Genomic DNA, 15,389 nt, shown 5'->3' with positions numbered 1-15,389 from the left:
GAGGTTAAATCACGACCCAGAAGACCAGACCATTAGTCATATTGCTTACAAAAATATAAATCACAGTATTTATAGCCCAATTAATACATTTTTATACTATGTAGAATACAGATTATTTAAAGAACATTTTATTAGTCGTTAATTGGGTGCATTGTGTACATAATGACCATTATTCTGGTCTACAATGTATTATTCTATTGTCTAGAATAAAATGAGAGTATAATCATAATTTTGTAATATTGTAATCTTTAATCTTTGTAATTTTGTAATCGTTATAAAAGTTCGAATGGGTGCAATATCTGAAACAATATTTGATTTCCCAATTGACAATTGACTATTACAAATATATAACAATAAGAAAATGCATAAGATTTTATTAGTATAAATCCATATTATATTTTTTAGCTTTAATTAGTATGAACTTCATACCTGTTTTCTCTAAACCCTTTACATTTCCAAGAGTAAGATGATATAATTTCTTCCTGTGCAGCAATTATTTCCGCAAGGACAGAGGGATAGTTAATATTGGCCAGCAGGGGTAATTAAAAATTCAAATTTAAAAAATCCAAATCATTTCTGCATGGCATGTCTCAATAGATAATGGTCAATCAATGAATCGTCACTGTTAAGGCCCGCAAAACAAATAAGCCGAATTCAGCCCCGAACTTCCTAAGGCGCCACGCCCTTTTTTTTTTTTGGCGGAAAACCCCTCCGAATCCCTCTTTTTTTTGGGCAAGAGGTCGCCGCTTTGGCTGCCGGCGACTCTTCAGGTTTCATGTATCAATTAGTAGTCCGACGACACCGGTTCCATCCGTCAATGGGCAATCTTCGGCCAGATGCTGCGAGGGTCGCTTCACGATTTCTGAAAGTTTCAATTAAAGAAACCAACAAACGAAAACATCTTAGTGCATTGGCATTTCGGTTTATCAGGATTTGTTCTTGAGCCTCAGTTACTCATAAATGTAAAATAGTTTGGACAGAACTAATATTTAATTTCAAAAAGAATTTTATTTAATATTTCAAAAAGTGTTTTTCATATTGTGTTGTTATAAAATGATATTTCCAAAAGAAAGTTTTGAAAAATCTAAACAAAGAAAGGAAACTGTTACCTTTAAAAGAAGATTTCATATTTTCAATTGGTGAAAATACATTTTCGGTCTAAATAAATAAAAAAATTCTTTCATTGAAAAGCTATAAACCTATTAAACCACCCACTACTCATACACGTTTATCAAATCGATTCGGTTTCCCTTTTCTTTTCGTTTTCATTTTTCGTATCGTGTTTTTTTGTAGTAGTAAGTTTGTTTATCTTTATCGGCTTTGCCAAATATTTCGATTACACAGAAACAAATTATTGATGGTTTTTAATTAAAGTGGTTCATCAAATAAAAAACTATAATTTAGTAATATATTTATTTTTTTTTTTAGTATAAAGTATTATGTAGAAATATCAGTACTTTTAATGACCTAAATTCTTATATTCATATAAGTAATATTATTTCTTTCTGTGTGGCTTTACTATATTGCAGTTGCTGTTGTTTTAGTGCTGGCATATGGCACAAATATATTTTGGATAAATATTCCAACCGTATGCATAGTCAATAAGTATGTAAATCAACCTCCAATGGACCCACTAATGGGTGGCGATGTTTGTTAATGTAAATATATTTTCACATTTTCACAGAGAACGGGAAAGAGAGGGCCGGAGTCAGAAAGAGAGGGAAAGTGAGCGAGAAATTAAATAATTAACAAGCCAGGCAATAAGCATATCAAATTTTTTTAGTTATGCCAACAAACTGCAGGGGAACTCTCATAAATAATTAATAATATATCTCTGATGCTAATTTAAGTTGATCGTAAATTTATGGCATGGAAGAATTGAGGATGGGCCTACAAATTCCGGATAGAGTTACAACAACATCCATTTCACAACTTCATTTTTTTGTAATAATTTCCATAATGGATTGATTAATGGGGTATAATTGCTGAGGGTAAACGCATTATTTGGTTTTTAAATTGACTGCATTACAATTATATTATAATAAGAAAATGCATATGATTTGAGCAAAGTGTAAATTATACTTTTATTTTTGTAAACAATACTGAACATCATTTCTTCTAACTTTTTTATTGGAATCATCTTTACACTACTATTCCTATTTTGCTAAATTAAATTGGAAAGTAGAAAGAGTCTTAAGCTTTATGTTTTTAAAAATATATATATAAGATATATATATATATATATATATATAAAATGATAGAACAAATAAAATACCTTTGCAGGGCATAACTTTTAATTTATTTTAGTTCGTTGCCTGTCTCCATAATACTTGTATACTTATTTTAAAATACGGCATAATTATGCAATCCACAATAATGCGATCTGATAAAAAACGTTCACACATTGTTTTATTTAATCAGTTAATAAGTATCTTTGGGCCAGACCCTTGCTTTTTGTTTGGCCAATATTTCGATTCAATTCAATTCGATTCAATTATTTGCATGTCCCGCCTTTGTTGACCATCTCGTCGGCCTTTTTTTTTTCAGCCGGCCTTTTTGTGTTGGCCAAGTTGTTAGCGATGGCTCGGCATTTGTATGCATTGGCTTGTCTGTGGGCCAAATATGCATAAAATATTTAAGCCAAGATGGGTCAAGGTTTCTCGATTATCGACGATGGGGGGAAACCACCGCCATGGGAAAATTACACGGCTTTCTGCGGAAAAGCAAATAAACGATGTCGCTATAATGGTTATACAACGCCATCTGTTTTGCTGTGATTTTGGTATCGAACGACTTTCAATAGAGTCATGTTTTACGAGTTTTATAGATAGGCAATGTGTGAATGGTGAACCTTTTGTTCGGAATTTGTTTTGATTTTGTATAGACATGAAAGTTCTGCAAAGCCTAAAACTATTTGTGTCATATGCATCATTAAATAATCGAACGGAAATAATAAAACTTATGAAATATATTTGTAGCTGTTGATCTAAAAACTATATAAACAAATTTTGATGATTTATATGCTGTTTTAATTTGTATGTTTGCTTTATTTACTTTTAATTATGCCTTAGTTGTTAGTTTAATTACCAGTTACTGTCATTAAAACATTTATATTTAAAAATTAAAATATGTTTTGAAACTGTATTCGAATTTTCCTTCACCAAACTGCAAATTAGAGATAACAGCTAATTTTAAACCCTAATAAACCTGTGATGTTGCACAAGATATCGGTGGGCAGGTGGCATTATTTTCAACGGAGTTGAGGCGATATGCTTATCAATGTTTAATGTTTAATTCATGGCCCAAAACCGAGGCGAGCCGACACGCATTTGCTAATGACAGATGTAATCATTTTTGGCAATGCCAGCCAGCTATTTAGCGGGCATTTTGCGAAACCCATGGAAAATAAAACAAACTTAAAGCCGAAGATCCGATGCAAATGTACATATATGCAAAGCTAATAACAGGAAATCCAAGCCACCCGATAACGAGCCACCCGTATTGCGCAATCCGGCCGGAGAACCCACGGCAACCGGTGACCAGTGACTAGTGACTGATGTCCCATGTCCGATGGCCAATAGCCAATGTCCCATGTCCGCTGTCCGTTGTCTGATGTCCGATGTCCGCTGTCCAATCTCCGAGGTATTTTGGGAGCAGGCGTATTAATTACATCCGCCCAAAGCACACGGGATCGGGGATTAGCTGGAATACACTGAGAAAGAGCATGGCTATATCCGCTATTTACTTTTTGAATTTACTTATTTGTTAAAGAAAAGTTTATTAATACATGTTTTATTTCATATCATATCTAGTAGGCTTTTTTAAAATAATATTTTAACATATTTAGAAACTTTTTGGCCCGAATATGAGAAAAAGGATTGTATTTGCCTGTATAATATAATCATGGCCACACTATTCACTTTTTAAATTTATTTATTTATTAAAAAAAAGTTCGTTAATACATAATTTATTTAAAATATTTTTTAATAGCACTTTTAAAATAATGTTTGTACATATAAATACAAATTTTTTTAAGAAAACTCTTTAGACTCTTAACTAATCCTAAACAGTATTGTGTACAATGTATGGAATACCCAAGGGTCAAAGGTCAAGGCGAGAAGATAGGCTTAGTCCAATTTCCACTACTCCACACATTCTTTTTTAAATACCTATCATGTATATTGGCAAATACCATTAAGTCAAGCCCTTTTTTGATTGTCTTACACATTTTACTGGCTATTTGTTTTTCTGGGTGTAGTAGTAGTAGACCGGCGATAACTCAATAAGCCGAATCTGCATTTTTGAGCGAAATGCGAACGACTGGCCAAAGCCAAAGCGCAACTATCCGAAAATGTTGCGCAGCATCCAACTAACCCCAAACTAATGAAAGACCTCAACCCCCCCCCACTCTCCCATTCTGCCCACTTTGAAGCGAAGTTGGCGAAAGATGATGGAAGTTCGAAAATCGAAGGGGGAAATGGAGATGTCGATCGCTGGCGCTGAAGATGAAGATGCGTCGACTTGTTTTTGGATGACGATGGACTGGCGATGGCCCTTGTATAAAACGCGTGGCCGGGTCAATCGGGGCATCATTGATCGGTTGGACATCGAGGGCTCAAGCACGACCACTGTGAAGATGAATGTAAGCAGCGCATTTACCCAAGGCTAAGGATTACCATTAAGCCAAGGATACTCATACCATTTATCAGTGATACATTACTCCCACCCCCCAATTTTTTTTTACTGTGACTCAAAAATTGTGTTTTTTTTCCGTTCTCGGTTAAGTTCTTTGGCGCCCTTACTGCGCTCGCCATCTGTGCGCTATGTGGATTAACCCAAGCGGATATATCGCTCAAGTTGCAACAGCAACAGCAGCAGCAACAACAACAGCCGCTGATCACCAAGGAGCAGTACTACAAAACGGGTAGCGGATTCCAGGAGAGCAACTATGGCAATTCCGGCTATCAGATCTTCGAGGTTCACAACCATTTTGCGGGCAAGGGCCCCGCCTATCTGCCGCCGCCCCAGGCTCAAGGTCAAGGTCAGAGTTCGGTTGGACACGACGATAGCCTGGACCTGTCCTTCTTGAACTTTGGCGATGCACCAGCTCCGGCTCCAGTTGCAGCTGCTCCTGCAACTGCTGCTGCTCCAGTTTCCGTGCCCTTCCCTTCGAACTACCAGCATGATTTCCAGCGAAAGGCTCCGATTTCATCGTCTGCGGGTTACAGTGGCCAGGCCTATTTGCCGCCCACCGCTGCCACGCCCATTGTGCAGCAGCAACAGCAACAGCAAGTGATCCAACAGCAGCAACATCAAGTGGTGCAGCAGCAACAGCAAGTAATCCAACAGCAACAGCCTGTAATTCAGCAGCAGCAACATCAAGTGGTACAACAGCAGCAGCAACAAGTGGTGCAGCACCAACATCAAGTGGTCCAACAGCAACAGCAAGTGGTACAACAGCAGCAGCAACAAGTGCAACAGCAATACAGCCAACAGAACTACGAGGCACCCGGATATCTGCCACCCACTCCCGCCGAGGAAGTAGCCCAGCCAGTGGCCAACTACCAGGCCACGCCCATCAGCTACCCGCAACAGCAACAGCAACAGAAGGTCTTCCAAGGACCAACCTATCTGCCACCCGTCGGCAGCACGGCCACCGTTCAGACCAGCAGTCAAGCCGAGTACCAGGCACCCAGCTATCTGCCACCACAGCAACAAGTTCAGGAGGTGCAACAGCAAGTGCAACAAGTGCAGCAGGTTCAGGTTCAGGAGGTGCAACAGCAAGTGCAGCAGGTTCAGGAAGTGCAGCAGCAACAGCAGCAGCAACAGGGTCACGAATATCAGGCTCCTGGCTATCTGCCACCTGGCTATGACTTCTCGAATCCCGACCAACTACCTTTGTCGCTGAGCCAGAGTGTTGCCACCGCGCAGAGTGTGGCATCGGCTCAGAATGTTGCCACCACACAGAGTGTTGCATCGGTGCAGCAAGTGGCCGGCGAGTACCGTGCTCCTGGTTATCTGCCACCTGGCTACGATGAGCCACGTCCCCAAGTCCAAAGCCAGATTACCTACCAGCAACAACCGCAGCAACAGCAGCAACAGCAGCAACCGCAACAACAGCAGCAACAGCAACAACAGGTGTATGTTGCACCCACGCAAGCAACTGTTCCAGTGGCCGATCCTGTGGCTCTTCCCGATGGCTATGACTTTGTGAAGCCCGAAAATGCCGAAGCAGCCATTGCCGAACTGCACAGTCTGCAGACCCAAACCAAATTGCTGAAGCAGCAACAAGAGCAGCAGTTGCTCCTGCAGCAACAGCAGCAGCAACAACAGCAACAGCAGCAGCAGCAATACAGGGCTTCTGGCTATTTGCCACCAACTGTTGCAGCTCCTGCCCCGGCTCCCGTTCATTTTGCAGCTCCTGCTCCTGCTCCTGCTCCAGCTCCTATTCGTGTTGCAGCTCCTGCTCCAGCTCCGGTGCATGTTGCAGCTCCTGCTCCTGTTCGTTATGCAGCTCCCGCTCCTGCTCCAGCTCCTGCTCCTGTTCGTTATGCCGCTCCTGCTCCTACTCCTGTTCGCTATGCCGCTCCTGCTCCAGCTCCCATTCATGTTGCAGCTCCTGCTCCAGCCCCAGTGCGTGTTGCAGCTCCTGCTCCCGCACCTATTCCAGCTCCTGTTCGCGTGGCAGCCCCTGCTCCAGCTCCCGCTCCCATTCATGTGAGCGGACCCGCTCCCATTGCCATTTCCCTGCCAGCTCCATCGCCCACCCAGGTGACCCACATCCACTCACTGCGCAGCTACATGAACACCGTGCAGCCTTTTGCCCGCTACGCGCAACCAGTGAGCGTGCGGCAGCAACACCAGCACATCCACCATCACCAGCAGCAGCAGGTGCAACAGCAGCACGTGCAACATCAGCAGGTGCAGCAGCAGCAGCAGCAAGTGATCGAGGTGGCTCCCATGTACCGTGAGCAATCGAAGCGACCACGTTTCTATGCCCCAGCCTATGTAAGCAATGTGGTGACCCGTCAGCAACAGCAACAGCAGCAGCACCACCTGCACCACCACTACCACCGAGTGGTGCAGAGCCAGAAGCTGCAGCCCGTTGCACCCACTCTGAACTTCAAGGTGCAGCAGTCGCTGCAGAAATTCATGCCCAAGGATGTGCAGGTGGCGGTGAATGTGGCCATGGCGGCGACGGCACCTGTGGCCGCACCCACCGCCCTTCGTGGCAGTTCGCGGGTGCGCACTGTACAGATCGTTAAGCCGCATGCCGCACCGCGGACCTTCAAGGTGCTGGAGTTGCTCGATCAGAACGGCGTGAAGACCATCAAGATCCTGGGGGCCAGCAATGAGCAGCCGCAGGGTCGTCATCAGGTGGTCCGCGTGGTCACCCAGAATGCGCACAGTGGTGCCGAGAGTCATGTGCAGACGGTGAAGATCTACGACGATGTGCAGCAGCCGTTGCGTCTGCAGCCCCAGAATGTGGCCACAGTGAACAATCGCTACTTGCCACCAGCTCAACCTGCTCGTCCCAGGTCGCGAATTGTGCGCCAGGCGTCCAAGCCGCTGCGTCTCTATCCCGTTGCAAGCCTGTAGGAGATGCCACTTGATATACCCCCCAAAGGCATCTTCAATGGGGTCAATTGGGAAGGGGCCGCGGCCCAAGGTCACCTCCCAGCACTGATTAGTTGTTAATTTCATCATCCAGCGTTTACCCACTTTTTTTTTTAACTCGTTTTTCTGCCTCATTTTGCATGCATTTCCACTGCTCACTGCTCACTGCTCACTGTCCACTCCAAACCCAAATACCAATCGCATTCGAAATCAAATCATTTGCATGCAATAACAACCGATTTAAGCGTTTCGAATTTCTTACCTAATAAATTTATACTTACGTAAAATATGTAAATAATTTGGCTGTTTAATTTGCTGATTGGCCTGCTCGGGGGATTGATCTCATCTATTGGAGTTGGCAATGCATTTACACATAAAAAAAAGATTTCGTTGGTACTGTGTATTCTACTGTGGCATTTTGAATTGTATAGACGATTGAATTATCCACAAAAATTGTACATAGGCTATTAGACAGGGTTTCAGATAGGCTTTTAGCTAGTCATGATGCCATACTTTTATCTAGACATTTAGCTAGTCTTTTAGCTAGACATTTAGCTAGTCTTTTAGCTAGACTTTTAGTTCGTATTTAGCTAGTCTTTATGGCCGACCTTCAGTTAGTCTCTTAGATAAGCTTTTTGCCAGATTTTTAGCTGGGATCTATGGCAACTTTTAGGTTTACTTTAAACCAGGTCATAAGCCTACCATCTATTTCAAACAAAAACACATACATAATAACGAATATCATAGCGTGTTGGGCATCTCTATGATGACGATGATCTCGGCGATGTCTCTGCCGTGTGATTAACCATCCCAAAGGCGTGCCTGCCCCTTCTCACACTCTCTCCCAACGCGTGACCTTCGTGGTGGTTTCATTGGGGTTTCGGGCAGTGGGTTTTGACGGGTTTTCTATTTATTGGCTTCCGCTCTGACTAAGAGGCGGATAGTGAAAGGCCAGACCGGATTTAGAGCCTACACATTCCATTTTCTGATTATGTATGATGACACTTAATCTCCCCTTGCCTAATACCAAATATCTTTGGTTTACCATTAATAAAACAGAATCATTTTGCAAACATCATAATGGATCCATTGATATCATTTTTATTTCATTTTGATTGTAAGATTTCAAGATATAACAAATCACAGTTGATGAAAGATACAACTTCTTAACTTTTTCTTATTAACAATGTAGTATTTGTAACAATGTTTAGTTATTTAAAGTGATATTTAGGCATATCAAGGCTATACAATTATTGCGGTATTTTAACACTTTTTTTTTTTGAAGTGTATGATATTTGAATGCATTTATTGCCGTCGCCTTATTGATGTATAACCAGTGTTTGGACACCACCCGATGATATAATTCCCAGCTGAATGCAGCTAAACCCTGAGACTAACAAAAGCGATGACCCACTCTAATTTTTATTGAACCACCAATGCTAACAAAGAAATCATTGAATCATTGTCGGGAAAGCCAGGCACAGAAAAAAATTGTTCATATATAATTATGTATCATTTTAAATTAAATTATTTAATCATTCAAATATTAAAACCAACTGTTAGAAAAATCAAATAACCATTATTAATTGTACTCTTGTATCACCTTTCATTTGTTCTTTGATCATTTAGATCTTAGCTTTTTTAATTTTAATTTTAAATTATTGAAATTCTTTGATCTTAAAGTTATTCAACAAATTTGTTTAAAGTTTTTTAATAGTCGTAAGCTATAGGATAATAATCTTAGTTTCCACCTTGGAAGTTATTTTTAAGGGCTACCCCTTTCCTGGTTTTTAAAACCCTTTTGTTTACTTTTAGTTTAAAGAGACTACTGTAATTGCCCAGATTTCTATTTTTGTTTGGACCTTGCAGTCTAGATTTTTCGTGGAACAAAGTCCAGCCAAATGCCGCCCTTGTGGACGCCCACGAAGATCAGGGGATCTATTTCGGTGCCGTGTCGCGTGCGAGGACTCACCAGGACCTCGAATTTCTGGACAATGGCCGCCAGGGCGGCTTTGGCCATGGCCAAACCCAATCTCATGCCCACACACTGTCGCGGTCCATTGCCGAAGCCCAGGAACACGCCCTGCTGCTTGAACGTCTTCAATCCGCCGTCCAGGAATCTTTCGGGTCGGAATACTTCCGGTTCCGGATAGTGATGGGGATCGTTGTGCAGGGCATAGATGGGCACCATCACATTGTCGCCGGGTCGCAACTTGAGTGGTTCCGAGTGGTGACTACCCCGCAACTCGTACTCCTTCGTGCAGGTCTTCGAGGCCCAACCGCCGGCTGGATAAATCCTCAAGCTCTCTGGAAGAAGGTGTTCGCAATTATGAACTGGAAAATACCAAGCCCATGCATATCACCCACCATTGAAACAGGCACTCAGATACGGCAGGTCTATGAGCGCGTCCAGATCGGGGAGATCCCCGCCGGGATTGGCCTCCTCGAGTTCCTCGAACAGACGTTGCTGGCAATCCGGATTACGACCAAGCTGAAGGGTATAGGCAATAAAATTAAATATGATATCACACCTGTTTCTTAGAAAAACAAGAAATACTTCTAGCTTATTTACAGCAGTTTCTGAACTCAAAAATTATGAACGTAGTGGCAAGTCGATTTTTTGACATATTTAATAGTGTAACCTGCTCTTTTAAGCCCATAATAATTTCTCATAGATATCCCATTTCGAAGTGGAATACCTCCAAAAGTTCGTGGTTTAATTCCCTAAAAAACTGCATTCAAAACTTGGTTTTTAATTTTTGGTCGATTTTTTGTTGTTTTTCATGAGGTAACCCCTTTCCAAATTTTCAAAAAATGGCTTTGCAGAAAAGTGACTCAAAAATCGCACTTCTAAGCCCATAACTTTTTTCACAGAAATCCGATTTCCAAGTGGAATACCTCTAAAAATTCGTGTCTTAATTCCCAAAAAAACTGTATTCAAAACTTTGTTTTTAATTTTTGGTCGATTTTTTGTCATTTGAGGTAACTCCTTTCCAAATTGTCGAAAAATGGGTTTGCATAAAAATGACCTAAAAACCCTTCTTCTAAGGCCATAACTTTTTCTACAGGAATCCGATATTTAAGTGGAATATTTATAAAAGTTCGTGATTTAATCCCATAAAAAAATGGGGTCTTGTCTTCCGACATCAACTTACCAGCAGGAGGCAGTGGGCAATGCTGTTGGAGGTGGTGTCCATGCCGTCGAACATGAAGGTCATGACATGCGAGGCCATGTCCTCCTCGCTGAGACGGAGGTCCCTCTGCAGCTCGAGCAGGTGGTTGATGAAGTCGTTCCGCTCCTGGTGCCTGGACCTGCGCAGACGCAGTGCCTCGCTGATCATGGCGCCGAAGAAGCGATCGTAGGAGCGGGGAAAGACCTTGGGTCGCAAACGTCGCGGCAGATTGGGAAAGAGGCCGCAGGCGGCACCGGCGATGGCCAATCCCCGATTCTCGGCGGACATCTCCTGGTTCTGGCGGACAACCGGCAGCGGATCATCGCTGAAGGTGCGCGCCTGGATGCCCAACACACAGTCGAACAGCGACTCGCCGGTGAAGCGCAGGCCGAGCTGTTGGGATTAGGAAAACCGAATCAGTAAATCGGGATAATAGCGAGGCGATGAGATAACCACATCAATCCCATCCAGCTCGTCCACCGACTGCCTGGAGATGAAGGTGCATAGATCCCGACACACGCGCTGCATGATCGCATGGGTGGTGCGGATGCGACCGTTGGTCAGCAGTGTTGAGAAGACCGCCCGCTGGCGGCGCCACTCATCGCCCTCGAGCACAAAGGGATTGAGGGCGACCAGTCGATCCTTGCCGATGTCCACCATCTTGGAGGCATCGTTGTCTTCGAAGTGGCCGAAGGCACTCACATAGATCTCGTACACCAGGCGGGGCTCCAGAACGAGCAGCTTGGGTGCGCGCAGCATGAAGCAACCCACATAGCTGTGCGTATCCCGGTATTGCCTGGAAAATGATTCTGGGTTGGATTACATTCACACCTTTGCAGAGGGTATTCTAATTTAAGTCCAAAGTTTCATTTTCGACCTTACAAAATATATCATTCTTGATCGGCATCACCAGAAGATTTAATCGAAGCAAGTCCGTTTGTTCGTTTGTCCGTAAGTCCTTATGTCCGTTTGTCCGTTTGTCCGTATGTCCGTTTCTATGCAAACTAATCTATCAGTTTAAAATATATCTGAATGAAACTTTCCCAAACGTCGTCTTTCTAATACGGATAGTATATACATAAGTCGAAACAGACCATATCAGACGACTATATCATAACAATGACAATAGGAACAATCAGAAAAATAAATGAAAAAAGTTATAACTTCGTTGTTTTCCAAATATACGCATATACTTCGACATAGGGTAATTTTAAACAATGTCAGAGATCAGACGACTATTTCAAATAGATGACATGGCAAAGATCGAAAAATGTATCCGAGAATCCACAAAGCTTCATTGCTGTTTAACGCTTCAAAATTGAAATATGATCGTTTTATGGAATAGTTAATTTTTCTAACAGCTGCCAGTGTATATAAACTTCGACTTGCCGAAGTTAGCTTACTTTCCTATTTGAATATCATGAAACCCACATGTAGATATCGCGCATGTCCATGGTGAAGTGCTGGCGTGGCCACACAATATTGGGAAAGGAGCCCAGGAGCGGGAGGACCCGTGGCTCCAGCACTCCACGCCGGCGCCAGTGGCCAAAGTTGGACACCAGGAAGGCGTAGATCACTCCCAGCAGCGTCGCGATCCCCACCAGCAGCGATCCAAACATGACGGCAAACCCAGCGAAACTGAGTGGGTGAAATGCGGATCTTGGGGGATATATCCCACACCCCTCCCCCCCTTCCCAGTATCGTGCCCCTATATTCTATTTCATTTCGCAATGCGCTTGGCTTTGCGTGTCTCTGGAATTGATGGGGGGTCATTATCGAATTAACCGACGACATGCTCTTATATCAGACCAAATAAGGTACTGTATTATATAGTCGACCGTTGATCTTTCTAAATCTGAACCAATATAGTAACATTTAATAACCAATAACTTATATCCCTTAACAATTCATAGAATACTTTAAAAGAATACAAAATTTATATACCCTTGCACAAATTATGATAATAAAATATTCCATAACATTTTGTATGCTTTATGTTTTAAAACAATGAAGCTGTGTTGATTTTCCATTACATTTTTGAATCCTTCCTATAGCATTTTTATAGTAAAGTCATCCGATTTTTATAAAAATAAAAATCGAAATTGTGAAATTATTTAAGACTCTGGAATCCCGTAGCATATCAAGTCAAGAGATTGGGGGTCAGTTTGAGGCAACCACGTCAACAGCCCAACAACCCTGAGCGAAACAAAGCCACCAGACAGTGCGAACACTTAATTAAACAAAAGGTGCTATTGTTGCCTAGCAAATCAGCTATATTAATAGAAAAAATTCTATTAAGAATATATACAAACATAAAATGTATTTACTATTTATTATGACAAACTGAGAAAACAATTGCAAAACATAATCCTTTCATTAGGCTCCACAGCAAAGTGGCATATTTGCTTCATTTAAAATGAGGCAAATGCATTGGATATGGTTTGTTGCTTAAGTCTACAGTGACCTAATCGATCAACTGACAAATCGAGACTCTTTTTAGGGATTTGTGCAGTAGTCGTCTCGTCCATCAATCAATAAAGATTGTACAATGATTGATGATATTATGTAAACGAAATGCTCTAATCCCTCACCACAGAGAAAAATGTATTAATATATAACAGCATTGGATTCAGATGACTTTTTACCATTTTAAATATAGGTTAAAATTATGCTAATAAAATATTTAAAATATTATATATTTAATTAGAATACAATTCAACACCTTAAATTGAATGATTTTGCTAAACGTCTATTATCCTGTGCGGGTACAATTTCAAAGTTTACCAATAAAAATATGGGATAACATTTTTTTATGAAATTGATCACTAAGCTCAGAGATATTTCCTTCAGTGTAGTGTCAGTTCCCACTGGTCAGTGACATTGACCAATGTGTATCCAATTGATTTGGCCTCATCATAGCTGCTACGAAATTAAAGCAAATCAAACTTGGAGAGATCTTGGTTAGTTTTTGCGGAAAATTGTTTCTGCGAAAGTGAAAAAAAAAAGAAAATTGAGATATTAGAAGTTCTTTAATTTAACATTAAATCAATTGATTAAAATATCTGAATCTTTTGAAGTAAACCATATCACGCTATGCAATCTGTGTTTTTGTAGTCCATTTATTGGAAAATTTTTGAAACCTCATGTCGATTTTAAAGATAAACAATCTTAGAACTAAAACACAATTGTCAAAGCTAGCACTATTTGCAAACTCGAATCCTAAAAGCGTGTTTTGTGCAAACAGTGAAAGTAGAAAAGAACAATGGCACAGATCCGAGATTCAAAACAGATGGAAACGGGGCCGTATTTGCCCTGGCCAAATAGCTCTAATCTTAGAGTGGATATGGATGCTGCCAGAATGGATTGGCTATAAAAACCTGGCATGAGCACTTTCGAAAGCACAGTTCCACTTGTACCAACTGCCCCACAACAAGATGAGATTCCTCTGCGTACTGATCCTTGCCTGCCTGGTGGCGAGCATTTATTCCGCGGCCACTCCGGCGGCCACTCCAGCGGCCACTCCGGCGGCCACTCCGGCGGCCACTCCGGCGGCCACTCCGGCGGCCACTCCGGCGGCCACTCCTGCGGCGTCCAATACGACGTCCACAAATACCACAACGACAACCACCACCACCACCACCACTGTGGCCCCCACAACGACCACCACCACGGAGGAGTCGAGCGACAAGAAGGAAAAGCACAAGATCCATTACAACAACCGGCGCCGCAGGAACAATGCGGCGAGAAACAGGCAGAGGGAGAGGAGAGAGAGGAGGGAGAGGAGAGAGAGGCGGGAGAGGAGAAACAAGAGGAGGAACAGGCGCAACCGTCGCAGCGGTTAAAAAATCCCAACCGTAAACCCCAAGCCAACCCAACGATCCCAACCAAAACTATAACAAAATTTCTAAAATTATAATAATATATTTGCAGTAAATAAAACATTCGAATGAGCACATAAAAATCTAGATTTTTAATTTTAAATTTTGTATTTTCCGCATTTATCAGATTGTTCCAAGCATCAACTCAAAATAAATATGAATTAGTTTAAAAATATAATTCACATTCGCCCTTAAAAAAAGAAATTTAAAAAAAGTGTAGTTAAAGTTAAGAGTTTAATAAGCCTGAAAAATATAATGGTTTAATTTAATAGATTTAAAGTCCATGAATAAAAAAACTGTTTAGTTTTGAGTTTTTTAGTTTTTGCATTTATTATATTATGTGGTGGGATCAATTCTAAAATCGACCTTTCAAAATGAATTCTATGACACTTTTGGTTATACAAATGAATTAAAAAAGTTGTATTTTTTTGTGTTTTTTTTTTATAGTTTAAGCTTTTGTTTTGTGTAATTTTTGATTAACTAAGGGAAAAGACATGCGACGATACGAAATGAACATCAGTTAAGAATGTCCACAAATATGTAGATATATATACTCGTTTATGTAGATATAGGTTTTAAGTAAATTATCTGCCAATTTGCGTATCTATATGTTGTATATATATATATATATGTATATATCTGCGAAGTCATATTCGTAGGCTTAGGTGGCTATAAACGTTTTGAAAATGAAAACACAAAGTGAAGTCGAGAAAGTTGCAAG

At 41.4% G+C, this 15,389-nt stretch overlaps 3 protein-coding genes across 3 annotated transcripts; 2 read left to right on the top strand and 1 right to left on the bottom strand.

The window, feature by feature from the left end:
* The first annotated feature begins 4,594 nt into the window (after positions 1 to 4,594).
* LOC108049050 (DNA N6-methyl adenine demethylase) lies at positions 4,595 to 7,684 on the top strand. Its single transcript, XM_017130079.2, has 2 exons — positions 4,595 to 4,642; positions 4,786 to 7,684. Exons 1-2 carry the CDS (start codon positions 4,637 to 4,639, stop codon positions 7,597 to 7,599), a joined length of 2,820 nt encoding a protein of 939 aa, XP_016985568.1. The 5' UTR covers positions 4,595 to 4,636; the 3' UTR covers positions 7,600 to 7,684.
* Positions 7,685 to 8,692: 1,008 nt separating this feature from the next.
* Positions 8,693 to 12,409, bottom strand: LOC108048995 (probable cytochrome P450 28c1). The gene is made up of 5 exons (XM_017129978.2): positions 12,222 to 12,409; positions 11,247 to 11,586; positions 10,773 to 11,183; positions 9,985 to 10,108; positions 8,693 to 9,924 (listed from the first exon to the last, which is right to left on the bottom strand). The coding sequence occupies exons 1-5, from the start codon at positions 12,407 to 12,409 to the stop codon at positions 9,488 to 9,490; spliced, it is 1,500 nt and encodes a 499-aa protein (XP_016985467.1). The 3' UTR covers positions 8,693 to 9,487.
* Positions 12,410 to 14,224: 1,815 nt separating this feature from the next.
* LOC108049005 (HAM34 protein) lies at positions 14,225 to 14,751 on the top strand. The gene has a single exon (XM_017129991.2). The coding sequence runs from the start codon at positions 14,225 to 14,227 to the stop codon at positions 14,630 to 14,632; it is 408 nt and encodes a 135-aa protein (XP_016985480.1). The 3' UTR covers positions 14,633 to 14,751.
* Positions 14,752 to 15,389: the final 638 nt, after the last annotated feature.

Source organism: Drosophila rhopaloa, unplaced genomic scaffold, assembly GCF_018152115.1.
Source record: "Drosophila rhopaloa isolate 14029-0021.01 unplaced genomic scaffold, ASM1815211v1 contig_3, whole genome shotgun sequence".
Taxonomy (NCBI): domain Eukaryota; kingdom Metazoa; phylum Arthropoda; class Insecta; order Diptera; family Drosophilidae; genus Drosophila; species Drosophila rhopaloa.
Note: the sequence above shows the minus strand (reverse complement) of the source record. Positions and strands in the feature narration are given on the sequence as shown.